A 26,259-nucleotide genomic window follows, 5' to 3' on the forward strand; every position below is an offset into this window, starting at 1 on the left:
CAGAGCAGCAGCAAAGATGGCTGCTGGCATCCTGGCCACGGGAACCACCAGGTGCTCCCCGGGAATGGGGGACAATACAGACACCAGATCCCTGCCAGGCCCAGGCCACCTTGTCCTGCATGGAGACACTCCAATGGGGCACCCCAAGGTCCCCCAGCATGAGAGAACAGCTGGTGGCAGGGGGCCCCCACTGGCAGTGATGCCATCCAGCTGTCACCCCACGGAGCCCGATGAGGGCAGGGGCTGAGCCTCAAATGTGCATGGCGGGTCCCTGTCTGCAGGGCTGGGACCCTCCTCCGTAGGGCTGGCACTCTCCTCTAGGGCTGGCACCCTCCTCCATAGGGCTGGCAGCCTCCTCTAGGGCTGGCACCCTCCTCCATAGGGCTGGCACCCTCCTCTAGGGCTGGCACCCAGGGTTTTTTGGGTGTCCACATCCACTGGACAACCCTGAACCAGGGCCCCAGAGGTGGCCCCGAGCAGCCAGGTTGGTGCGAGCAGACACAGGGACTATGAGGACTGTGGGGATAGCAGGAGGGCAGGCAGGGACAGGAGCGGGGCCGGCAGCAGATGACAGCACTGGGGAGGAAACGCAAGCAAGCGATGAGCGACTGTGGGGGCGGGGGGGCAGGAAGGGAGGAGCGGGCAGGGAAGGGCTTCACAGTTATAAACTTGTCCCTCTCGGTCCCCGCGGCCTCTGACCAGCGCAGCCATGGCTGAGGGCCAGAAACGAGGGGGCTTCAAGAAGTTCAGTAAGTGGTCGTGGGACGTGGTGGGCAGGTGATGGGATGCTCACCTGGACAGCCTGGCCAGGAGGGGGGATGCATGACAGTGAGTGTGAGTGTGAATGTGAGTGTGAGTGTGGGTGTGTGACTGTGAATGTGAGTGTGAGTGTGGTGTGTGCTCACATGCTACCCGGGACACCCCCACCCAGGGACATTTGGAGCCAAGACAGGCTCTGTTCTTGTTAGGAAGCTTGTTGGGGCTCGGGGCTTGGTGGGTTTCCATCCCTAGAGCTGGGGGAGAGCCCGGGTGCTGTTGACTTGAGAGCCGGGTGCTGGGACTGGGACCAGTCTGCTGCAGCCCAGCCTTGCACTGGGTGCCAGGATGTGCCCAGGGGGATGCACAAGAGGGTTTGGGGGTCTTCACTCCCCAAATCACATCCTTCAAGGTGCTCGGCTGGGGGTGCAAGCCAGTGCCGGGGTCTGGGGGTGGCCAGGCCCCCCGCCCCAGGGTGCTCTCACAGCACAGGGATGGGGGTGACACGGAGAAGCCAGGGTGGGAGCCTGGGAGCAGATTCCCACCGGCTGCTCTCAGAGGAAGTGCGTGGTACCCACCGGGAGTGAGCTCTGCTCTTTCTCACAGACCTCGGGTTTCCCCCAGAGCCCCGGGAGGCGGCTGCAGTGGCCTTCACCCCGCTTCCCAGCGCTGGGCTGCACAGAAGTCAGCCTTTGCTGCTGCTCTCTGCATTCCTGCCGCGATGCCGGTGCCGGAGGGGGGCCAATCCCTCCATTCCCCAGGGACCCCTCCACTGGCAAAACCCACAGCCCCATCCCAGCTGGGATTTTCCTTTGTGGTGGAGAGCCAGAAGATGGGGAAAGTCCCCGGTGTTGCCTTTCCCACCCAGTTGGGAGTGGAGGACGCTCGGACCCTGAGGGGATGTATAACCCGAAGCAGTTTTGCCTTTAACAATGTCCGGGTCACAAGGGTTTTGCCGCGTAGAAGGGCTTTTGGGCTGCTGCAGCCCCTTACATGGCCCTTTGCCCCGTCCGGCTGTGGGGATGCCTTGTAGAGCCCATGGATGGTGGCAGGAGGTGGGAGTCCAACAGCCGAGCAGCCCCCCGAACACCCAGCTCCTCGCACAGCACTGCCACAGCGTGCTGCTTCCTGCCTTAGCAAATTTGCTGTGCCCGGAGGGGAAGAGGCTCTGCAGAGCCCCGCAGCAGGGTAAACATTGCAAAACCCCCAGAGGGACCCAGAATACCCGCGCTCCAGCAGTAAAAAGCTGCCCTGCAGAGCTGCAGCCGCAGCCTGCTTCGCCCTGCGTGCCACCATTCTCATGCTAGCACCAGCACTGGCCTGGGGTTGCACCACAGCAGCACGCAGAGCTGAGGCCGAGGTGTGAAATGCAAAGCCGCCCGCCAGGGTTATAAATACTTCTCCGGTGAACACTTTGCGCTCAGCGCTTGCAGGTGGCAGCTGGGAGCTGCAGGGAGGCTGTGAGGGGCTGAGCGCTCGGCCGAGGAAGCGGAGAAGTTATCTCCTGCCCGCAGCCGATGCTGCCACGCAAGTGCCGCCGAGTCCCGCGCTGATGCTTGGTTCCTGCTCCACTGTGCTGGCAATGGATGTGCACAGGTGGGCACAGCACACATGGCCAGGACCCCCATCCCCTGGGGACATGCGGTGTGTCCCATGCTTTCATCCCGGAGAGGGCAAGGGGTACGGCCCACAGGGCCGCCCTGAGGCTACGGGGCTGGGCACAGCTGCCAGCCCTGCCCAGAGTCTCCTGGGGAAAGCAGGGAGGCGGAGGGCAGGAGGAAGAGATTTGAAATAATTTCTGGCATTGCCTGCTCACCAGGGCCAGGTGTTTCTTCCTCCACCCCTACGACTGCAGTGGGGAAATGCAGCCGCTAGATTTGCCAGGGCACAGGGGACGTTTGCTCTCCAAGGGACCGGGACAGACCTCCCAGGGTCCCAGCAGAGATGCCCCAAGCAGCCTCCCATACACCCCAGGCCACAGAGACATCATGCCGAGCTGGGACTGGAGATGCTGGGTGTAGCAGGGCTAACACTGCAGCACAGTGCCCCATGTCCACCCCAAACTGGGACCAGGGGCCCCAGGACCCCCCACCATAACACTGTGCCAGCAGTAACCCCACACTTCTCTCTCTCCTTGCCAGAATTTTTCAAGTTCAAAGGCTTCGGGAGCCTGAGCAGCATCCCCCGCTCCTTCACCCTCCGGCGCGTGTCTGTGGCCCCCAGCTCTCCCGAGAGCCTGGGGCCGGGTGTCCCTCCTCCTCATGGCTTCCTGGAGGAGCCCTTCGATGGCACCCAGGATGATCTAAACACCATGCCGAAGAGCCCCGGCCCCTATGCCCGATCGTCAGACATGTACAGCCACATGGGCACCATGCCCAGGCTGAACCTGGGCAAGGCAGGGAAGAGCCTTGGCAAAGCGAAGAGTAGCCAGAGCTGCCGGGAGAAAGGGATCCCCAGTGACAAAACCCCCCGGACAGCCCCGCTCCCCAATCCTGAGTCCTCCAAGATGTCTGGCACCGCTGACCCGGGCACGGACTTACCCTCAGCTGCTGGGCAAGCAGAGCAGGAGGAGGAAGTGGCTCAGCCTGTGGACACCCCAGGGCCAGCGATGGCCAGGACAGACCAGGAACCCGCGGGGAACATCTCCTGCCCCAGGACAGACACACTGACCTCCAGCCTGGCTGCAAAACCCAGCCAAACCCTGAGCCCTGACACAGCAGTGGGAGCAAAGACCACCAATGGGGATCTGCTGGAAAAGGGGCAAGAGCACCCCAGTGAGAGCTCCCCAGACAGGTATGGCCCCATTGAGTTTCCTCTGCCTTCTGCTGGGACCCCTGTTCTGTCCCCCCAGGGCAAGGGGAGGGGGCTGGGACACAGCGGGGTCCCTGCAGTGCCCCCCACCCCATCACCCACAGTGCCAGTGGGATGCACCTGGCCGGCAGGACAGCATGGCTGGAGCGCTCCATACCATGGCCAGGTCAGTGGCTCCATGGGAGCGAGGTTTCCTGTGGGATTTCTGCTCCCTCCCGTTTCCGGATGGGGTGGAAACATCTCGTGGCCCTGCTCAGCCCCGGCATCCCTTTGTCCTGCCGGCGGCTCCATTCCAGCGCCGGGACGTGCTGCAGAGAGCTCAGACCTGCACTGTCCCGGCCCCCTCCACCTCTCGCTCTCCTCTTTTCCACCTCCTCCATCCTTCTCCCCCTCCCCGAGCAGCACTGCCTCTCTCAAGGTAGGGGGGCAATTCCCAAAACCAGCCATCCCGTCCCCATTTCCATCAACTGCCAGTAAATCCCACACTCTGGGCACAAACCCCCCACTCTGGGCACAACACCACCACCCCACCCCCTCCAGGCACCCCCCCCCCCGGGGGAATTTGGGGGCTCAGCCCTTTCAGATAAGGGTTGGATTTTTTGGGGGGGTTTGACCTCAGAATTAACAAGAGGGATTTTTAAGCGCCTGCCCATCGCCTGGGCATCTGGGCACAAGAGGCCAAATGCATCCCCAGCCCAGCAGTGTGCATGGGACTGGGGACATGGGTGGAGGCGCCGACTCCAAATTTCTCCCCAAAACAAGGTCCCATCGTACCACCCCTTCCCTGGCCCAGCTCTCCTCTCTCTCCACTTGGGTGGCCCCTGATGCCTCTGCTCCCCCCGTGCCGCCCCTGGTATGGGGTGTCCTCGCCTCGGTACTGAGCAGTTGGGAAGTCCGGGTGGCCCCAGGAGCAGGATGAGGAGGAGGAATTCGTGCCGGCAGTGGGAGTCAGGCTGTGCCGGCCACACATTCCTGCCGGGCGTGAAGGGAGGGCCGGAGGAGGGCTGGGACGGGAAGGAGGAGGGTCTGCCACCGCCTTGCGCGCCCCAAAGTCCCAACGCTCAGTGCAAGGCGGGAGAGCGCCTGGGAGAGTTTCTCCCCGTCCCGGAGCAGAGGTGCTTGCTGAATCACGCAGGGCCGATGACAGCAGTGGGCAGGAGGTTTCCCATCCTGGGACAGGGCAGGTAAGGGGTCCCGGCCCCCCAGCCACCCCTCGCACCCCAGCACGGCGGAAGGGATGGGGAGGGAGAGGATGGGAAGGGGCTTTGCTTGGGGCAGGCACAAAGCCTCGACGCAGTGCTCGGCCGCCAAGGCCCCGGGCCCGTGGCAGAATTTGCTCATGGAAAGAGCAAGCATATCGGCTGTGGCTGCCGAAACCTCAATCAGACCCAGCGCCAGGGCAGAGAAGCTCAGGGGCTGTGGCTGGCTTGAGGGTCTGGAGGCTCGGGGGCTCGGGGCCGGTGGCATTGCCACGTCCTCTGGTGAGCACAGAACCCCAGCAGTGGCAGAGGGTCCCTGCAGAGGGTGCACGGGGCTCGCCCAGACCCTCTGTCCCCCAGAAATGACTTAGGTCCCAGGCCAGCGCAGCTGGGAGCCAAGCAGCAGGGGAATGTGTGTGGGTCAGCTGGGTGTCTTGGCTCTGGGGAGTGGGGACTTGGGTCCCCAAAAATTGAGGGTGAAATGCTCTTTTGCATCATCTGGGGCTGCCCTGGTGATGGGCGTTGCCATGCTGTTTGCCAGGGAAACTGAGGCACAAGAGCGACCAGAGCAGGATTTGGCATCAGGGGCATTTCTGCCCCTCCACTCTCTACTTGGAGCCCCTGCCACAGCCCCCGGCTTGGGGAGCAGCCATCTGCCAGAGCCGTCCCCACGGCCGGGCCCTGCTGTGGGGCGGGCGGGCTGGCGGAAGCAGGACCGGGATAGTGCCGCGCCCCAGCCCTTCCTCCTGCGCAGGCACATCCCTGGGGATGGGGACAGTCTGTTCCCGCTAGGCCATGGCAGGGACCAGGGCCAGCTGCCCAGCACAGGGCGCACCCATGCAGAGGGACTAAAAGCGGCATGGGGGGTGGAACACAAGCATGGCCCTGGGGCACATTTTCGCTTGCCCCCCCTGGAGCATCCCTGGTGAGGACAGACCCCGAGGCAGGATGGGCTGAGGATGCCCATGCATGGGAGGGCTTTGCCAGGGATGCTCCCTGCAGGATCAAACCCTCAAGGGGGGGGAATTGCACTGCTGTGGGACAGGGAGCAGCACCCAGCCTGTGGAGCTGCTCAGAGTGAGGCAGTGGCCGTGACTTGGGCAGGGGCATGGTGACTAACGGGAGATGACCCGCAGGCAGGTCGTAGAGCGGACGTGACTCGACTTCCCTCTGCGCGCGGCCGTGCGTGAGGCACGGGAAATGCCGCTTCGCGTGGGGCACAGGCAGGGTGCTGCCCACAGCTGCCGGCAGACCCCTCTGGCAGCACTGCCAGCCAAAACCTCGAAGGAGGCAGCTCTGCAGAGGGGGAAACTGAGGCACGAGGTGCCCCAACTTGGTTCCCCTGGGGCACAGCCTGCACCAGTGTGCGAAGACGAGCAGAGCCTGGGCTCCAAACTGGGGCTGGACCCACACGATCACCCTGGCCTCTCCCCAGCATCCAGCCCAGAGCTTGGCATGTTTGCAAGTCACCGTGATGCCTTCCCGAGCCCAAAAGGAGCAGCTACCCTGCCGAAACCCCACTCCCTAGTGCCGCCGGGTCCCAGCGGCTCAGCCACGGCCGCGCTCCAAAGGCAGCCCTGGAATTTCTCCCAGGCGCTCGGCTGCCCCCAAAAATGCTGTTTCCTCCAGGAATGTGCAGAACCAGGGGGGCTGCGGTGCCCAGCCCCTCCCCAGCCCCAGCTGCTGCCCTTCCCCGGCACGGGGGCCTCCCCTGCCCGGGCCCTCGCACCGTCTCCCAGCTGCTCCCATGCTCCCGATTTCCTGCCCAGAGGCCCCCCGTCCTGCTGCCGGTTTTTCTCACGGCTCCCGCAGCACCAGGCAGCTCTCTGCGGCCGTGTGAAAGGCAAACAGGCTGGAGAGGCAGCACGGCGGCAGGCAGGCAGCCCACAGCTGCCCGGGGGAGTCTGTGTCCCTCCCCTCTCCCAAATGCTCCTCTATTTTTTTCACCCCCAAAAAGTGTGGGCTTGACTTCCAGCCCCTTTTCCCCTTCCAAGCTGGACCGCGGGGGATGCAGTTTCAGCAGTGTGGGCTTGGAGGAGTGGGGGTTGCCTGCTGCAGGGCTGGACACCCTGAGGGGCTCATGCTGATCCTGGCAGGACACACTGTAATGCCATGTGGGATGTCCAGTGGGGCAACATCTGGCAGCGGTCACCTCTGCCATCCCTGCTTCCTTTTGGTTGACTGATTTCTGAGCCACCAGGCACCATCTCCAACCTGGAGGGAGCCCACAGAGGAGGAATTTGGCTCCCCAGGGATGCCACCGGTGCGGCTCCCAGGAGGGGTTTGTGTGCAGGACCCCCAGCAGCTCCCAGTATGAAGCAGGGGTCCGGCTGTGACTGTAGGCACTAGGTGGAGCGAGGCGGCTCCTGGTGAGGAAGGGACATCCCAAGTCTGTGACGCCCTCAGATTTGGTTATTCCTTAGTTGCAGCTGCCTGCCCTGGTGCTGGCAGCCTCCCATCCCAGGGCCTTTGCTGCCGCCCTGTGCTCAGGCAGGCGACCTCGGCATGCAGTGGGATATCCATGCTGAAGCTTGGCACTGGGGAGGCAACAGGTACTGGGTTCTGGTTAAAGAAGTCTGGATTTTTGTATTTTATTCTGGAAGGTGAGACGTCAGAATAGTGCATCCCAGCTCAGGCTGTTACAGCCTCTCTCCCTTTGAACTCACTGTCGTTCCCCTTGGACTCATCCATACAGACACATACCTTGACCTACAAGAGCACAAAAAAGCAGTAGCAGCATTGCTACACACTCAGGAAAGAGCAGGGGCCATCTGCATCCCCCATGAAATGATGGCAAAGAAGCTGCCAGATCAGCTGCATCTCAGGATTGTTGGGTTGGTTGTCAGTAGGGCTAAGAGTGAACATGTCACCAAGGACAATGGGAGTTTCTATAGCCTGTATGCTGGGAGGGCAAATCTTGCAGTCTCAGCCAGGACATCGCAGTTCACCCCTGGCTTCAGTGGAAGTTTGATTTCTGCAGGGTTGCATGAGGCCATAGAGAAACAGTCAGAAATGCTTGTCTGGTTGGTGTGTCCCAGCAGCTGCCTACTGGGAACACCGCTCTGCCAGGGAACAGGGCACAGGGACCCCCACCTTGGCATGCACCCCCCAGCACCATGACCTGTGGGGACCCCAGCCTGGCCGCTGGGTCTCCCCAGCTCAGCTCACACGCTCCCAAGCCGATTTGGGGAGAGATCCTCTAAAAAGGCCTCATTCTTCCCTGATCGCATTAGGGAGGCTAAGCCCTGTGCCAAGAGTGGGCACGGAGCAGGCAGGAACAGTCCTGGGGCCCTGGGAACCTCTCCCAAAACTGTGGCTGTGCTCTTGGCCCCATGGCAAGGCAAGGGGCACAGACCCCCACTCCCCCTGGGTGTGCCACCACTGCCTTTGACCAGACTGTCATGACTTACTGCCCTTTACTTATCTATTTTTATTTTTCCCCTTCCTTCTAGCCACCATGATGGCCTGGAGTCTGGCAGCGAATATGTGAAGGTAAGATGCTGAGCGTGATCACAGCCTGCCCCGGCTGGGTGCCAGCGGTGGAGGGGGGATGGTGGCCCCGGGGCTGGCCAGGTCCTACACCAGCAGGGTGCTCAGCTCTGCACCCAACACCCCACCACCTCCTCTGGGCTCTCTGTTTGGCCATGGAAGAAATTCTCTGCCAGAAACAGCGAGGCCAGGGGGGACAGAGGAGACACAAGCCCTACGTGGTCCCCCCAGTGCTGCTCCCACAGGAGCTGCCTGCTTTTCGTGTTCCCTGTCACTTGCGAATGCCACAGATGCAGGGGCAGCCTCCTGCCTCCGCCCCCACATAAAGAAACGGAAGGGTTTGAGACACTTCGTAGCTGTCACATGAAAGTTGGTGTAAATCTCTCCAAATCTCTTGCTTATCCTCCAGCAAACTATTAACATTCCTGAGGACTCTTCATGTCTGGCCAGAAATTCATTAGCGAGGCGCCTGGCTCCAGAGGAGAGCGGGCCCTTTTGCAGGAGGCTGCTGGCACGTTGGGAACCAGGCAGGCACAGAGGAACGGTGGCAGGGATGCTGTGTGGTTTGGGGATTGAGCACTGAAAACCATGCAATGGTCTTTGGAGAGTTTGTCTGAGAAGGGTTGGAGCCTCCTGACTGGTTGCCGGATGGGGATGTGATGCCGCTGGGCAGACATGGTTGTTGAGAAGTGACTTGAAATGCCCGGCTTGGGTGGCATCGTTAGTACAGAGCCCTGAACCTTTGTCTTTTGGACTTGGGACTCTTGATGGTGACTGTAGCTAGACATGGAAATGTGGGAACCGCCTGTGGTGGCACCAACCGGCAGGCTCAGGAGAGAGCTGGCTGAACCCTGAGCTCATCTGCTCCTCCTAATGGGGGTCAGCCCCCTCCAGGTCCAGCCTTGGGGCTAACGAGGACCCTGCATGCCGGGTCTGGCAACCAGCAGCCTCTGGGCAGTGGGGTCGGATGCAGCTTTTTGACCTGTAACAGAGTGATCCCCCGGGTCGGATGTCCCTCCTCTCCTCTTCCTTTAGCTATGTGGGACTGGCAGAGCGGGAGCTCACAGGGCTGGAAGTGGGACATGTGCCAGAGCAACAAGACCCTGACGGGAGCGTCGAGGCTCTGACTGGGCTTTGTAGGGTAGAGCCCTGTCATGGGGCACCCTGGGATGCACAGGAAAGCTCGGGCTCACGCAGGCAAGTCCTGCAAGGACAAGGAGGTGGTGAGGGGCAGAGCTGGATGGTTTGGGGTGTTTTTCCTTGCACTGTCAGTGTGTGGACCCAGAGACAGGCACATTTTATGGCTCATGAGTTAGTAGACTGAAACAACACAGGTGTGGAACAATAGGTATGGCTTTGCCTTTGGGATCGAGTTCTTTTTGGTGAGCTAGGAGAATTGTCTACTCTCCAGGCAGATCCCAGACCCGAGCTATCTGGCCTTTATTTCTCACCCATCTCCGTGGTGTCCAGACACAGCCCATGGACTGTGATTTATACACCACTTCCCTTTGGTCACGGAAGCAACTGATGGCTGCAGTGACAGCAGCTATTTTAGTCAAATAAGTAATTATCTGGATTGTGAGTGACCGGGATGATGGGGGCACTCCAGCTGATTGCAGGCACTGTGCCTGGCTGGGAGCCCGTGCAGCTGCAGGGTGCTCAGCACCCAGCAGTGTTCGGCCCCAGGGCCTGCAGGATGCAGAGTGGAAAGGTGGCTGCTGGCTGCTGTGCCTGGGATCTCTTGGGAACAAGGTGGGTCGGGGCTGGGACCCGCCACTGGAATAGGTCCTGGCTTTGCGGCCAGGAGGGAAATGAGCAGAGGGGAAACACCACTGCAGGGGCAAGCAGAGGAAACACAGGAAGAAAAGAGCTGGTGAAGGAGAGAGTCAGGAGGAGGGAGAGGATGCGCTGCAAAGTCCTCATGAGCAATGGCTCACAGGCAGGTCTGTGTCCAGACGTGCACCAAAGAACTGCCAAACATCAGCCCTTGAGCTTCAGCCACAAACTGGCCAGGGCCAGCTCTCCCATCACCAAGCCTGCCATGATTAGAAGTGCAACCAGGAGCTAAGGAGGGTCGGAAAGCCAGGATCAATAAGCACTTGGTAATTAACGTTCTTTAATAATAGCCTAAGGGTTGGTGTTTCCAAGCTGCCTGGGGGATCCACAAGCCCAGCTCCTTTTGCTAACCTCCCAGCCAGCCTAGCTTTGGCCCTTGCACAGGTGACGGAGCTGCAGAACAGCGTTACCCTTTGGGAGAGCAGCAGCCGGTAAAGCTGTCGTGCGTCTCTGAAAGCTCAGTCAGAGGTTTTCAGCTTCCCCCTGTGGAGGGACAGCACGGGCACAGCTGGGGGTATCGGCCCATGAGGCTCCCACTCACTCCCTCGGCGAGAGCCTCAGAGGGAAACCACGGAGCCCGTCACTGGGGAGAAGCCTTGGCAGGAGGATGATTCACCGTCGGATCCTTTTGGAGCAGCATCTCCCTGTGTGCTGCCATCTGCTCTGTCCCTCAGCCCCATGCAAGAGGAGAGGAGGAGAGCCCATGCTCCCTTCCCATCCTGGCAGGGCTGCAGGCACCCATGGGATCCGTGCCCACCCACCACCCCATGTTCCCTGCCCGCAGGCTGCGTGCTGCCCCCCACGCCTCAGCCCTGTCCTGCTACAAACCCATGCTGCTCTCCTGTCTCCTTTCTCCCTGGCAAAACCAGGGGCAGAGCACGGGCCCAGCGAGTGCCTCTGAGCTCTCTTTGTTCTGTGTGGAGGAGCCGCTCGGGGGACCTGTATCTCATCAGCCCTGGCTGCTGCCTCCCTGCCCGGGGATGTGAGGGGCTTGTTTGAATTAATTAGCGGGGAAGCTGCAGGGTTCTACAGTTGGTGGCAGCAGGAATACGTCTCTGAGCTCACAGCATCTCCTTGGGCAGGGGTGTGCTGGGAGGCACAGGGGTCTTTAGGCCAGGACGCGCTTTGTAGATGGGAATGTAAAGCCCCCTGTTACCAAAGCATGGCCAAATCCAGGCCATGCTGGTGCGGGACAGACCTGGAGGGAGACCAGCTGGGTACGGGCAAGCAGGTGCAGAGCTCACGGCCGGGTGCTGGGAGAGCCCCTGCCCATTCCTGTGCACAGGGCAGGGTGCCAGCAGTGGGTTCAGGAAGGGATTTGGGTTTGGGGTTTTTTTTTTGAGAGTCAGGGCTGGAGCAATCTTTGATTCATCAGCGCTGCCTCGCACATCCCATACGTGAAACTGTGGCCTTAATTAAACCGAAGTGGAGCCTTAATTAAACGCAACTCGGAGACGGCCTACGCGGGAAGCAGGCAGCTGGCTCCCTGCCGTGTGAGGCAGGCACCGGTGTCTCCCCCCAAAAGGCGTCACCAGGGCGGGGGTGAAGGAAGACGGGGAGTGGGCGAGAGGGTACGAGGCTGTCCCTGACTCGTGTGCGTTGCTGGGGAGAGCAGGTGGATTTGGGATGGGGAGATAAAGGGTGCTGGGTCCCCTCAGCAGTGCCTGATCCCCTCACAAGAGCCAGTTTCTCTCAGGGCACAGGCAGCCGGGGTTGCTGCTTCCCCTCAGGGTGCCTGATCCTCTCACGGGTGCCGGTTCCCCTCTGAGGAGCTGGGTTCCCTCAGAGGAACCAGTTTCTCTCAGGGAGCAGGCAGTCGGGGTTGCTGGTTCCCTTCAGGGGTGCCAGTTCCCCTCAGGGGTGCCTGATCCCCTCAGAGGAGCAGGTTCTCCTCATGGGTGCCGGTTCCCCTCAGGGCACAGGCAGCCGGGGTGCCGGTTCCCTTCAGAGGAGCCGGTTCCCCTCAGGGGTGCTAGTTCCCCACAGGGGTTCCACGTCCCCTCAGAGCAGCTGGTTCTCCTCAGGGGTGCCGGTTCCCCTCAGGGGTGCCAGGTCCCCTCAGAGGAGCTGGTTCTCCTCATGGGTGCCGGTTCCCCTCAGGGCGCAGGCAGCCGGGGTGCCGGTTCCCTTCAGAGGAGCCGGTTCCCCTCAGGGGTGCCTGATCCTCTCAGGGGTGCCGGTTCCCTTCGCGACGCGGGAGTGCCGGGGGTGCCGGTTCCCCCGGGGTCCGCGGTGGCGGGGCGGGCGGCCCCGCGGGGCGGGCCGAGGCGGAGCTGCCGCGCCGGCGCCGCCCCCCGCTGCCGACAAGGGATGAGGTAATCGGGGAAGCGGCTGAAATTGAAGCCCGGCGGCGGCGGCGGCAGCGGCGGTGCAGCCCGGGCCGGGCCCGGGCAGCCCCGGCCGGGCGCGCCGCGCCATGACGGAGCGGTGCAGCCTGTGGAGCGCCCTGTCGGCCGCCGCCTGCTGCTTTTACCGCGGCTCCTTCATGCAGGTCCAGGTGAGCGGGGGCGGCGGGGGGACCCGGGGACGGCCCGGCTGCCCCGCACAGAGACCCCGCGGGTGCCGCCGGGCAGCGGCTCCGTGCGCCCGCAGGCGTGGGGAAGGCGGCGGGGGTACGGCGGGAGGGAGAGCGCCGGGGGCACGGGTCGACCCCCGGCCCCGCACCGGCCGTGAGGCAGCTCCGGTCCCCGGGCTGCAGCGCCGGAGAGCGGGTGCGAGGGGGCGGCGGCCTCCCCGGGGTCCCACCGGGGAGCCCCGCTGCCCCCAGCGCTGCCCCGCTCAGCAGGGAGATGGCAGGGCTGGGTGCGGGCAGCGTGCCTGCCTGCGTTCGTCAAGGAGGTAGCAAGTGTGAGATGAGCCAAGCACCAGGTCGTGGGGCAGAGCTGAGCCTCCTCTGCAGCCAGGGCCACAGAGCCAAGGATGCCGGATGCCCCCGGACCGGCACTTTTGACAGGCAGCACAAGTCTCTGAAGGGAGCCCTCTCCTGCAGCAGACCTCATGCAGGGAAGCGTTTAGCTTCCCCCAAAAGATGGCATGTGCTGGGAGCATCACTGAGCACAGAGGAGAGACCGAGCCCAGAAGAACGCACAGTTTCTTGGCCTGTGTCTCCATGTATGTGCTGCACTGCACAGGTCTGACTGGTGGGAGAAAGCTGAGATCCATCTGTCACCTGTTCTGTGGTGCTTCCAGCACCACCACTGTCTGGGCATGAGTCTAGGTGTCCTATTTTTGGACTATGGCATTTGCACAGGAGGGGCACGGTGCTAGGAATTGGTTCCCTCATTTACTCTGAGTTAAGAGAGCAAAGGTGTTTAGGATTGCAAGAGCCAAGCAGGCTCTGGTCTGAAGCAAGAGCTGTAGCATTAGAGCTGCAAGTTAGAAGGGAGCTGGCAGCCAAAAGAGCCGGCAGTCTTATTCAATACTCCTGCTGAGTGAGGTAGGTGCTGAGCTTTAGAGATTATGCTGGGTAAGACAGAGCCCAGAAGCAGCATTTCAAGTCTTGTCATGATTGCAGCTGATCTCGGTGCAAAGCCAGGGATTTTGATTGCTAGTGGGGGTGAAGAGAGAAAAGCAGAAGAGCTTTTCCCGGTTGTCCAAAGGCCACTGAGCAATACAGGGGGATGTGCCGTAGCGCAGCAGCCCTTGGGCTGCACATCACAGGGGGCGAGGGGGTGCTTTCAGCAAGCTGCTGCCAGAACAAGGGAGAGACAGGTGGGCGTCTGGCTCTCACACAGGGATGCAAGAGGGGACGGAGGGCGCTCCATCCCAACCCCAGAAAGAGTTAAAAGTGAAGCCTTAAGTGCTCACCTGGCTCTGCCAGATCTTTTACCATCTATTTGTGTCCAAGCGTGCCCAGCAAACACACACTGAAGTCCCCATGAATGACTGGAGCGCTTCCAGCTGACAGCCGCATCCCTGCTCACCGCCAATGGCAGTGCACCCAGCCTGGGAAGCACTGACATCATTTCTGGCCAATAGCAGCTCCGAAAAGGGATGCAGCAGCAGCCGCTGCTGCCGTCTTGGAGTGAGATAAGTAATATATAGATGGATGGAAATGTGTGTATACACACATCCCATCACTGCACTGGAGACCTGCTCCCCCAGGGCAGCCGTAGCAGTGCACTCCACCACCCCACTGCCCAACCTGGGGCACTTGTCCCACCTTAGAGCACCCAGATGTTCCCGGCCATCAACCCCAGCTGCACCCCACCCCTGCCAGCCAGACATAATTGCTCCAGAGCTGCCACAAAGGAACACAGACAAGGGGAGAGGAGACCCTGTGGGTGGCCAGGACCAGTCCTAGGAAGGGCTTTGAATGCTGGGACAAACATCTTGAGTCAAGGTCTACCTTCAGTGGGGACTAATGGAGATGTGGCATACCCAAGAGATACCTTCAGTCACCCATGGGGTGGACAGATGGGGTGGTGCCTTCTCAGAGGCCATTTAGATGCCCAGAGCCACTGTGAGACAGGACAGAGGAACAAATGATTTCTTTTCCATGTGGATATCAAGATCAGTAGGATGGACTGGCTCACAGCAGGGCATGCAGACTAAGAGCAAGCCCTTAACAACTTGAGGGTTGTTTCTGGTGGGATTTTCTTGTTGTGGTCATGCAGGATGGACTAACTGTTCTTGGGTGGTACCTGGCAGTTGGACTGGTAAGCGCAACAGTCCTGCACTGGGCAGGCATGCAGACCAGTTCTTGGGTTTGCTGTGGTGCTGACTGTCTCTCAGCGAGGATATTTGCTCTGAAATACTTCGCTGAACTAGCCCATTGCCAGGACTGAGGAAGCAGAGAAGACCTCACATGCGATTCTGGGGCTTTCCCTATACACCTGCTCCCAATGGCTTGTTACTCCATTTCCTCCCAGTTCTGCTTCCCAGGCCCCACAGCTGCTCCAGCAGCCAGAGCAGGGGTGGAAAACTCCAGAAGGGGCTGGGATTTCCCTAGCAAAGGTCCCAGCACAGGCGGGCAGCACAAGAGCAGGAGGGAGAGCAGATGCGCTCAGTGCCCCGAGGTTAGTCAGATGTTATCGGCAGAGGAGCGGGGTGGGGTGCGAGTACACCTTGCTCTCCAAGCTGAATTCATCTTCAGCTGCGACTCCTCCAGATCTGGGAGGGGAGAGCAGGAAAGCAGACTGCAAATCATTCCTGTTTCATAAGATTACCTTTGCAAGGAAAGCCAAACGCCAGCCTTTGAAGCTCTCCTTACACCAGGCAAAGCAACATTCACCATTTTACATGTACCACAGCTGTCAGCACACTCCATCCCCCCAGCTCTTGCCCTTCCACTGCCAGTTCCAGTCCTTGCCCCTCGGCTGGGACAGGAGGTGCTTCCTCCCCCAAGAAAGCAGCAGGAAGAATCAGGGAAGTGGGCAGGGATGGAGAGCCCCAGGAATTGTCCCCTCACGGGGGCTGCCCCCGTTGCATGCAGCACCAGAGGATTCCCCAGCCCTGGGACTGTGAAACAGCCCATCAGGGCACTGAACGTGACGGAGGAGCTCTCCTTTCTCCAGCCAAGCCAGCTTGGCTGCTGGTTGGGATTCCTCAAGCAGAGCTTGGCATCGTCTCTGGCAGTTCCTGAGCTGGTTTGTCTGGTGCGGCTGGTTCGGAGAACCGCTCTAATCCCCGTTTCTTCCCGCTTAGCTGGAAGAGGCCTTGGGGCTCTCCCTGCAGGAGGCCAGCACCACGTACTCGAGCTAGGTGCTAGTGGAAGTCAGGGCTTTTCCCCACACCCAACCCACTAGTATGCAAGACCTCATGTCGGGCCGTACATCTTTTGATGTCCTCTTGGCGCAGCCGAGAGTGCCAAGCAGTGCCCTTTTCAGCGCGGTGCTCAGACATCCGCTTACACGCTCCTGACAGCGCTCGGCTGGCCTGCACTGCCTTGCCATGCTGTGCCTCACCAGCACCCGCGCCTCGGCACCTGGCCAGCTGGCAGCCTGCAAGCCGGTCTCCTCCGAGACAGGCTACTGAGCAGAGCGGAGGAAAGTCAAACGCTGCTGAAGGGCTCGGGGGCTGGAGGAAGCATGTCCCTCCACAGCACGTGGGTCTTTTGCACCAAGGGCTTGCAGCGAGCCCAGCTCCCACAGGGAGAGGGGAGCAGCCAGGAGATTTTGGCAGCAACTAGTGCATGTTGGAAGAGTGTGAGAGACACACAACGAGGACCAGTTCCCAGAATCACATCATATCAAGGAAAAGGGCTCCCCATGATCAGTCTCCTGCTGCCTCCCTGGCTATCGTAGCCACACAGTCACTCCAAGCAGTGGCTTTTTGGTGGCCATGCAAATCAGATGGGATCTCATTGCCCAGCAGAGGAGCCAAAGGGACAGTGCCCTCCACGTGGCTGGAGAAGGAGGCTCATGGCACCCTCCACTCATGACTGGCCTGCCTCCCCCATCTGCAAGATACAAAACCTCCCTTGCCTTTCCCAAACCTCCTGTTCTCTCCTGCTAGGTTAGCACCTGGCTCCTGGCATGGATGCCAGCCGGCTGCTGCCCAAATCCAGGCTTGGAGACGCCGGGCACTGCTCAGCTGGGTTTGTTTGTTATCCTGCGCATTTGCATGGGGAGGATTTGGGGAAAACCCAGATGTACAACGCTGAGCAGAACAGGCACTAATCCCCACTCCAGGGGTGGCAGAGGAGCGCCGTCTCCAAACCACTCCCAGCATAGCTCCGACAGCTTTAGCCTGCACAGACAGGAGAGGCTCCCAGGGGGATCCCTCCCTACTCCAGAGTTTGGGGTGAGCTTGCCACAGGGAGGGTGCTGCAGCCAAGGGTCCCCTGCTGCTGCTCGGGCCGAGTCAGGTCTGCTCGGTGGCAGTGGATGGGTTGTCATGGAAACGGCATCTGCTCGGCCTCAGCCCCCCGGGAGGCAGCCGGACCTCGGCAGCATCCACCAGCTACCATTTATTTTTAATAGGGTTCAGTGGCACCAGATGCCTTTGTCTCCACGAGGGCCCCAGAGCAGCAGTGAGCACTCGGCTCCCTGCAACTCTCGGTCAAGAGGGGACAACCCACGCATCTCCTGGCTCAGGTCCCTGCGGCTCCAGCGAGCGGGTCCCTCTCATGGGGAGAGTAAACACAGTCAGATGAGCAAGTCTGAGTTTAGTCTGTACTGTTTTCACAGGCTGCTTCCACTGTCCCAGCACCTTTTGACTCGATAGGAGTTGGGAAGGGAGGATCAGGGGCAGGTCCAGGCTAGTGAGGGCAAGCCCTGCAGAGCATGGTCTGTCACACAGGCCCTTCACAGCTTCCTTCCCCCTCCCCAGGCTGGAGCAGAGTCCCCAGAACAGCATCGCTGCCTGGCTTAGCTGATGAATGCAGCTACCACGGGGGATGGAGCATCTCCCCTGGGAAGGAGGGGCACCTGAGGTCAGGCTCCTGCTGAGGGACTTGGTGGGATCCCAGGAGCACCCTGAGAGCAGTGGGTACAAGGCAGGAAAACAGCGCAGTGCTCTATGCTTTCCCCTGCTCACGACTGCTAGAGGAGCAGCAGGAATTGATATGGGACACAGGGGATGAGGTGCTGGGCAAAGGGGTCGGCTCCAAGGCAGGTCCCCAGTGCATTGGTATGGGGCTGCAGCCCCCAGTGCTCTGGGGAATCAGCTGCTGCGCAAAGCCAGCCATAAGTGCCAGCCTGCTCCTCCAGCAGTGCCAGAGCGGTGTCAGTAGGGTTTCAAGCCTGTGCTTGTCCTCTGAGATGCCAGCAGCATCCTGCTCTAACAAGCGCCAAGGAGCTGGGCCAGCCTGCAGTGCCTCCTGACGCCGGCACTGCCACCAGAGATGGAGCCAGGCCACCAAGCCACCCTCACTCACGGAAGCAGTGGAACAGGACACCCTAGTAGCTTCATCCAAGCTCCCTTGTCCATGGAAGTGGCACACATGTCCCCCTTGCAGGACAGCACACATCTGGGATGTGGGGGGAACCCAGGAGTCCTGGTTCCCAGGCCCTGCTCCACCATGCAGCGCTGCCAAGGCACTAGTGTTGGCACCACAGCGGGACTCATCTCAAAGCTGCTGCATCGACTAGGGGAACCGGCCTTGCATGCGGAGCACATAGGAACCCTGAGCCTGTGCTCGCCTCCCCAGACAAGCACCGGCTTCACCGTGCCGGCAGCTCAGCATCCTCAGCTGCCCTCTGGGAATGCTGGCCAAGCGGCAGGCAGGGAGCGCAGCCGGCTCCATCCAACAGGAGACATGACGCCATCCCTTATCTCTCTGGGGGGAAGGGAGGGGGCAGATTGCATCCTCCAGGCTCAGGTGCACCAGTGCCGGTAAAAGCTAATTTCGATGCAGAAGGTTCCCTTTGCATTTGTCATTACTATTCATGCCACCATCAGGCTAAACACAGTGAGTTAACCATTTGGAGGAGGACTGTGGTGGAGGTTTCAAGGAGGAGTAATAATGCAGGTTTCCTCCTGGAAGAGTGCTTCCTCTGGTGGTTCAGCCCTGGAGATGTTTGAGAGGGAGCTGGGGCAGGTTTTCTCCTGCCCAACAACACTCAGCTCTGAGCTGGGGCAGAGGGGCAGCACACCGGGGACAGGGTGGTCAGGCATGATGTGGATATGCCACCAGGAGACCCTCCAAGTGCTCCTGATGGCAGGACCTGACCATCAACAGGCACGTTACCCCACCTGCATCCTTTGCCACAAGCAGCAATCCTCACACACATCCATGAACAGGTCTGCTCCCGGTGGGTGACATCACCAGTGCCCATGCCATGGAGGGTCCCACAGTCCTCACATGGGGACCCTGCCAGCCCATCCCAGGTTCAGCCCTTCCCTCCCCAGGCCCTGCACTGCTGCACCAGCTGACACCTTCTCCTCCCCTGTACAGTTCTCCAAGGAGAAATACATCCTCGACTCATCACCAGAGAAGCTTCACAAGGAGCTGGAAGAGGAGCTGAAGCTGAGCAGCACCGACCTGCGCAGCCATGCTTGGTACCACGGCCGCATCCCCCGGGAGGTGAGGAGGGGAAGGTGGGTGGCTCTGGGCACCCTTTTCTTGGGCTCCTCAGGGAGAGCACCCAAAGCCACACAGAACCACCAGCCTGTCCTGGGAAGCCTCTGGGCAAGGGCTTCATTAGCTCTGAGCTGCCTGGTTTTGTCACAGAAAACGCCCTCCTGCAGCTCAGAGCCAAAGGCAAGGGAAACAAGGCAATGCTGCAGGTAACACCCCCGTGGAGCATCCACCCAGGTCCCCTGGTCCATCCAGTGTGGCTGTGCCTGAGCTGCTGCCTTGTCCCCTGCCAGGTGTCAGAGAGCCTCGTGCAGAGAAACGGTGACTTCCTCATCCGTGACTCACTCACCAGCCTGGGTGACTATGTGCTGACATGCCGCTGGCGCAATGAGCCCCTCCACTTCAAGATCAACAAGGTGACGGTCAAGTCCAGCGAGGGCCATACCCGTGTCCAGTACCTCTTTGAGCAGGAGAGTTTTGACAATGTGCCCGCCCTCGTCCGCTTCTATGTGGGCAACCGCAAGGCCATCTCTGAGCAGAGCGGAGCCATCGTCTACTGCCCCATCAACCGCACCTTCCCCCTGCGCTACCTGGAAGCCAGCTACGGGCTGGCCAACGGGAAGCATGGGGGACCCCACAGCCCTGCCACCCAGAAAGGGGGGCACATCAAGAGGAGGAGCATCACCATGACGGACGGCCTGACAGCAGACAAGATCACCAGGGCTGAGGGGTGCCCGACCAGGTAAGCAGTCTCATCCCGGCTCAGCTGGTCAGAGGACCAGCCCCTGGGAAAGAGGCATGGCCACACTTGGTCCCTGCTCCCTGGGTGCAGGGCAGGGGTTTGGGCTTGGGGATGGAAACTGTCCCTGCTAAGGTGTGGAGAGAGACCAGCAAAGGAACAGGGGGAGGAACCAGCACCAAGCTGGAACTCAGGTTTTCTCTCAGGCTGGGTGCCAGCCACACTGAGCTACTGCAGCAGACACCCAGCAAGCAGACATGACTTTAACATTGCAGGCCAGAAGCCAGAGAGTGTTTTACGATCACCTAGTCCAGGATTACCAGCATGTCAGGGCTTGTCAGAGCTGAGGAGCCAAGCTTTCCCAGGCAGATGCACAGGGAGAGCCAGTACCAGCCACCAAGAAGGCATTTGATGATTTGTTTTTGAAGGGCACTTTTAGTTTTAGGGCCCTTTCTGTTCAGCTGGAGCATTTGCAAGGAGTTACCAAGCAGAGCTGAAAGCCTGATGGGCAGGAGACCAATGGAGCTGTGCTGATGGGGGTCTGCACAGCCCCCAGATCACAGCCTCTGTGTGGCTGATCTGCTCACATAAATCTTGGAGCAGTTGGGCTTCTCTGGAGGTGGAGAAAGAGACTTCCTTTGCACGGCTTGCTTTTGGTAGCCCTGAGCTGCCCAGAGCCTGGCAGGGAAGGCAGAGCCACACATACATCCTCACATGCAGCAGCTGATGGGGGACACATCTACTCCTGCCTCCCCAGGGGGACACAGCCTGTCATTGAACCAAGCTGCTTTCTCACCGCCTCAACCTTCTCAGCCAAAGGGCAGGGTGAGAAGTCACAGCAGAAAACAGGCAACCAACTGTTATGGCAGGGAAAAGGAAAACACTCAGACTTCCAGGAGAGCATATGTGTTTCCAGAAGAAGAGCCCAGGTCCATCAGTCTTTCCTGACCACTCACATTTTTCCCCAAACCCCTTATCACCACCACTGCTCTCCCATCCTCCTCCCACTGCAGAGGCACAGCACTCAAGACCAAATATATCACAGCAGCCCAGCCCTCACCTGTGGCCAGGAGGGCAGTGAATTACCTGCCATGCCTCCTTGCAACCCTACCTGCATTCAGCTCCCCCAGACACAGCATCTTTTACAATACCATTGACACACAGTGTTTGCATGAGGCCACAACTGCTGCCCCACCAGCCCAAGATCTCTTTGCTTACTATGCAGCTCACCGATCCCGGCATCTCACTGCATCCATTAGGCAACTGCTGGGCTCTGAGTCCAGCTTCCAGGCACTTTTCACCTCTCCTAAGCTTTAGGTCAGAGCAACAGCTCACCTAACCACCCCGACACAGCTCTCAAGTGGAAAAAGAGTAACACACCCAGCATTAGATACCACCTTGTAACCCTAGAAAACTGTCCCCTATGACTTCTTTGCCAAAGCCAGTTCCCCACAGCACCACTGAGCCAAGCCTCAGAACACCCCTCTCTCCTACTCCAAACAACCAAACTCCCCACAGGCAGGGCTGTCTCTGCTTTTATATAGGTACTGCCCTTTCTGCTCCCAGCTGCCTGCAGGGACTGCCAACTCATTGCTCCAGCTGAGCTTGTTACAGGTTCAGCTCGGTATGGTTATTTGTGGAAGGAGGCCATGACCCAAAGGGAGGTGATGGGGCAGCAAATCCTCATCCCAGCCCCTCTACCCTTGCCCAGGTCCTGTTTGCAGGGACTAACTTGCCCCATCTGCCCCCTCCCCAGCGTGTCCCTGCCCCACCACAGAGACATCATTCGCAACTGTGCCGTCAGCGTGGACCAGATCCAAGACCTGCACTCCCCAATGTCCCCCATCTCCGAGAACCCAGTGTCACCTGCCTACAGCACAGGTAAGCATCACCCCTCCATCCCGCTGGGGACAGTGGGGATGTGGGTCAGGCTGGGCTTGGCATGAGTGTGATGCAGGGACCTGGGGACGGGGATGGAGCTGGCTGTAAAGGCAAGCCCCTGCATCACTCTGCTAGCGAAACTCCATCCAGCTCTTTGCACAGCAAAGAAAACTGTCCTGATGGAGGGCTTGAGCTGAGGATGGGACCTGAGCCAGTCCTCAGCTGCATCATTGTGCAGCTGTCCTGGGACCAGCCTAGTCCCGTCGGGCAGCAGGGCTTTCCCTGAGCTCTGTGTCCCTGGGCTGCTGCATCCGTGGTCCCTGTGCATGTGCGTGTCTCCAGGCTCTGATAACAGTGTCTTCTCTGCTCCCTACAGTTACACGGTTAAAGCCTCATGCCTGCCAAGCAGCCGGGATTGCCCCAGCCTCTCCTGTCATAAGAAGGTCCAGTGAGCCCCAGCTGTGCCCGGGGAACAACAGCAAACCTCTGCCAGACCCTGCCCACAGCACCCACTCAACTCCCTGCCACGGGTATGCCCGTGCCTCCCCCTCTCCCTCTGTGAACAGCTACAGCGACCCGGACTCGGGGCATTACTGCCAGCTCCACCCCACCTCACCCATCAGCAGAGACCGGCCAGCTCATGACACCAAGCAGCTGTCAACAAAGAGCTACATGGAGAGGCTAAAGGTGGAGGAAGGACAGAGAGGGACTGTGGAGAATGGCTCTGGGGAAGCAGAAGCAGGGCAGAGGCTGAAAGGAGAGCTGGACTTCATGGGCTTTGTGCCCCCCACCATGGAGACAACCTCCTCCTTCAACCCCGCGGCCTTCCAGTCCCTGCTTATCCCCATGGAGAACAAACCCCTGGAGATGGCCGTGCTCAAGAAGGTCAAAGAGCTGCTGGCAGAGGTGGATGTGAAGACACTGGCCAAACACATCACCAAAGTGGACTGCCTGGTACGGCCAGGGCCAGGCAGGAGGGATGGGCACTGCTGCCCTCTGATCACTCTGGGTTGGCAGGGGATTGGAGCACCCCTGAGCATTGGGGCACCCTGACCATTGGAGCATCCCTGCTGGGCTCTACCACGCTCTTTCAGCTGGGGCAGGCAGAGGCTGGGCTGGGGCAAGAGGCTGCCTGAGGACGCTTCAGCCTCTCCTCAATTAACAAAGGTCTAATCAGCTCTCACCTTTCTTACCAGGTTGCCCGGATATTGGGTGTGACGGTGGAGATGCAGCGGCTCATGGGGGTGAGCTCCGGCATGGAGCTGCTCACCCTGCCCCACGGCCACCAGCTCCGCCTTGACCTGCTGGAACGGTACGGCATGCCACAGCAGAGGCGAGCCCACCAGGCTCCCCTGCACGGCACAGCCCGGCTCCCCTGGGGTGTCCCCAGCTTGGCATGGGGTGGGGGGGTCCACTGCACCTCCCTGGTGGAGGAGCCCTGGCCAAGCCCCAGACTGATCCCCAGCCCTCCCCCCGCCACTGACCCTGCTCTGCGTCTTGCCCCGTGGCAGGTTTCACACTATGTCCATCATGATCGCCGTGGACATCCTGGGCTGCACGGGCAGCATGGAGGAGCGGGCAGCCCTGCTCCACAAAACCATCCAGCTGGCCGCCGAGCTGAAAAGTACCATGGGGAACATGTTCAGTTTTGCTGCTGTCATGAATGCTCTGGAAATGACACAGGTACAGGGATGCTCCCTTTGTCCTCCTGGCCTGGGCTCAGCCCCCTCGCCCAAAACACATCCCTCTCCCTGTGTCCTGCAGGATCCAACACCCGTTGGACCCGTTGGGGTGGGAGAAGGGCGAAAATGCCCAGGGTATGAGGCACAGGGCCACATCCGCTGGGATGTAAGCAGGAAAGGGGAAGAGCCATCCCCTCTGTGGAGCAGACAGCCCAGTCCCGCCGGGATCCAATTGTTTTTCGGTGGTTGGGCTTTTTGTTTTGTGCTGGGCTGTGTTCCTGGGAGGAAATGAATCTGCCCTCCGGTACAATACAAATCAGTCTCAAGGCTGTGGCAGCAGCGTCTCCGGGCCACACTGCTCCCTTTGGAAGATGAAAGGAGATTAAAATTCAATTTTAAATCAAGCCCAGCTGGGAAGTCTTGCTTCCTGCCTGCACAAAGGAGGTGGAACGGCTGCCCCCTCCCTGTGTCTCATCTTCAAGGCCACTGCAACGCAGGGAAGCTGCTGTCCTGGGGCATGGGGAGGGGGGAGAAATCCTGAACCCAGCCTCAGTGCCAGGGACATGCCGTCTCTGGCTGTGAGCATTGGTGGAGGAGGCTGTTTTGGGGAGCAGCAGGCACTGCTGTGTGCAAGGCCGGGGGCCAGGGCTCTGGCACCAGGCAGTGCGCCCCTGGGAGCATCATGTGAGCCTGGAGCTTGGTTCTCGGGGGCTGTGCTGCCCTCAGCACCCTCCATCTGCCCCATCTACTTTCAGATTGCCCGGCTGGAGCAGACCTGGATGGTGTTGCGGCAGCGGCACACAGAGGGCGCGATCCTGTACGAGAAGAAGCTCAAGCCATTCCTGAAAAGCCTGAACGAAGGGAAAGGTAACAGGAGCAACTCCCCTTCTCTGGCGTGCCTGCTCCTTCCTGCTTTGTCCAGGCATGGCCTTGCTGGAAGGGAGTGTGTTTGAGAGCTCTGACCCTCTGCCAGCCAGTGCCAGACGCTTCCCCTCTGGCTGCTGAACAGCCCCAGCACCCAAGGAAGCATTTCATAACTAAATAAAACCAGCAACTGGGCACAAACACAACTCAGCCGAGCCAAACCCTTGCGCTCACACGGCAGTGCGTGCCAAGCTGAGGGGACAGGGCGCCCAGTTGGGGAAGATGAAAAGCCATGTCTCTCCAACACCCAGCACTCTGGGCTCTGCAAACCTGCTCCCCATCGCAGCCCTGGGAAACGCAAATGCAGCCCAAGCAGGGTCAGCAGTGTTCCCCTCCCAGCACAACCAGAAAGCTGGGCTGGGAGGAGCTGGTGTTGAACGAGGCGATGGCCCCCGGCACAGCAATCGCAGAGCCACAGCCGCTGCTGTGCTACAGCTGAGCCTTAAAGCCTCTCCCAGAAGTACGGTGGCAGTGCGGCTTCATGGGGCTGTGTGGCCATGCCAGTGGTCCTTGGGGCCAGGGCAGATGGGGAGGGGGATGCAGGGGCACAGGGCTGCATGGGGTCTTCAGGGTGTCTCTCTCCGCAGAAGGGCCACCGCTGACCAACACCACCTTTCCCCACATCATGCCCCTTGTGACTCTCCTGGAGCGGGATGAGGCTCTCACGGACAGTCCCGAGCCTTGGGAGACCACAGACAATGGCGTGGAGGTGGTCATGGCCCACCTGGAGGCAGCACGGATGGTGGCCCACCATGGCGGGCTCTACCACACCAATGCTGAGGTGAAGCTGCAGGGTAAGCGATGGGGATGGTAGAGCCCCTTTCCCTCCCCAGTGTGCAGCTCCAGCCCAGCACCAGACAGAGCATCCCACGGGCGCAGGGTCCCCATCCTGTCCCAGGAAATTGACTCTCCCTCTCTCCAGGTTTCCAGGGCAGAGCAGAGCTGCTGGAGGTCTTCAGCACTGAGTTCCAGCTGCGGCTGCTGTGGGGCAGCCGTGGGGCCGAGAGCAGCCAGGCCGAGCGCTATGAGAAGTTTGACAAGGTCCTCACCGCCCTGTCCCACAAGCTGGAGCCAGCGGTGCGCTTCAGCGAGCTGTAACCCCCCCAGGTGCTGGGAGACCCCCCAGCTCCCAGCCTGCCACCCCCCCACCCCCGGCGGCTGTGGGGTAAGGGATGGGGCCAGGCACCCGTCACCAGGAAGAGAAGATATGGCCCAGAAAGGCGCTGGGGCACGGATCAGCAATTTTGAGACAAAGAGGAGGAAAAACATCCACTTCCCATCTACTATTCACCTCCCTGGGACATGACAGGCCCGGGGTCTGCAGCGCCGGTCGAGGAATGGGGACGGTGTCTGGGCAGGCCAGCACCGGTGTCCGCCATCCAGCCCTACTGAGGTCCATGACTACACAGTGCCCCTCACCTTGCCCCTCAGTTTTGTTTCTTTTCCATCTCCGTCTTGCCCACGGCTGCCAGATCCTGCTTGTAAATACATTTTCACAATCACTCCTCGATGTACAGACTTGTGAAGGACGGTTCTTGTTGTAAATAATTAGGCTCATTCATTTCGTCTTGTAAATACGTGTACATATCTCATGGGTTTGGTTCTTACATACAATAAACTTTTATGCTGTTCCTCAAGGGGATCCCCTCTCCCGTGGGTGTCATTTAAACGGGGCCCCGGCCCCCCCGGGAGAGCAGAGCCCGGGCAAGGGCTGGTGAGGGGGACCACCGTGCTGACCCCAGCCCTGCCGGGCCCCCGGACCGCCGCGGTGGCCCAGCGACAGCCCTTCGCTGGAAGGGCTGTGTGGCTGCCCTGACCCCCCCCCCCGCAAGGGGGGAAACCGGGGTCCCTGCGGGCCCGGCCCCGAGAGGGGCACGGAGCCCCAGCCCACGGCGGGAGGCGGGGCAAAACGGGCCCGGCCCCTCCCCCGCCTTATGTGACCGCCCCTTCCCGTAGCCCCGCTCCTCTCCCCGCCCCGCC

General features: G+C 60.5%; 1 protein-coding gene across 3 annotated transcripts; it reads left to right on the forward strand.

The window, feature by feature from the left end:
* Positions 1 to 622: 622 nt before the first annotated feature.
* Positions 623 to 25,921, forward strand: SH2D3C (SH2 domain containing 3C). 3 transcript variants are annotated; one of them, XM_069772039.1, is made up of 12 exons: positions 623 to 749; positions 2,898 to 3,549; positions 8,219 to 8,258; positions 18,931 to 19,059; positions 19,347 to 19,795; positions 21,549 to 21,673; positions 22,050 to 22,627; positions 22,870 to 22,985; positions 23,185 to 23,356; positions 24,111 to 24,222; positions 24,867 to 25,073; positions 25,202 to 25,921. In XM_069772039.1, exons 1-12 carry the CDS (start codon positions 710 to 712, stop codon positions 25,375 to 25,377), a joined length of 2,796 nt encoding a protein of 931 aa, XP_069628140.1. In that variant the 5' UTR covers positions 623 to 709; the 3' UTR covers positions 25,378 to 25,921. The 3 variants fall into 3 exon arrangements, with proteins under 3 accessions (XP_069628140.1, XP_069628138.1, XP_069628139.1); XM_069772037.1 differs by lacking the exons at positions 623 to 749; positions 2,898 to 3,549 and adding an exon at positions 4,468 to 4,751; XM_069772038.1 differs by lacking the exons at positions 623 to 749; positions 2,898 to 3,549; positions 8,219 to 8,258 and adding an exon at positions 12,416 to 12,588.
* The last annotated feature ends 338 nt before the right edge of the window (positions 25,922 to 26,259 follow it).

Source organism: Haliaeetus albicilla, chromosome 26 (genome assembly GCF_947461875.1).
Source record: "Haliaeetus albicilla chromosome 26, bHalAlb1.1, whole genome shotgun sequence".
Classification (NCBI taxonomy): Eukaryota; Metazoa; Chordata; class Aves; order Accipitriformes; family Accipitridae; genus Haliaeetus; species Haliaeetus albicilla.

Bases quoted from the DNA above. Each gene is read 5' to 3' on its own strand.
- SH2D3C (XM_069772039.1), top strand. From the start codon at position 710: ATGGCTGAGGGCCAGAAACGAGGGGGCTTCAAGAAGTTCA. The intron at 3,550-8,218 runs GTATGGCCCCAT...CCTTCCTTCTAG, and splicing joins AGTGAGAGCTCCCCAGACAG to CCACCATGATGGCCTGGAGT. The intron at 19,060-19,346 runs GTGAGGAGGGGA...GTCCCCTGCCAG, and splicing joins ACGGCCGCATCCCCCGGGAG to GTGTCAGAGAGCCTCGTGCA.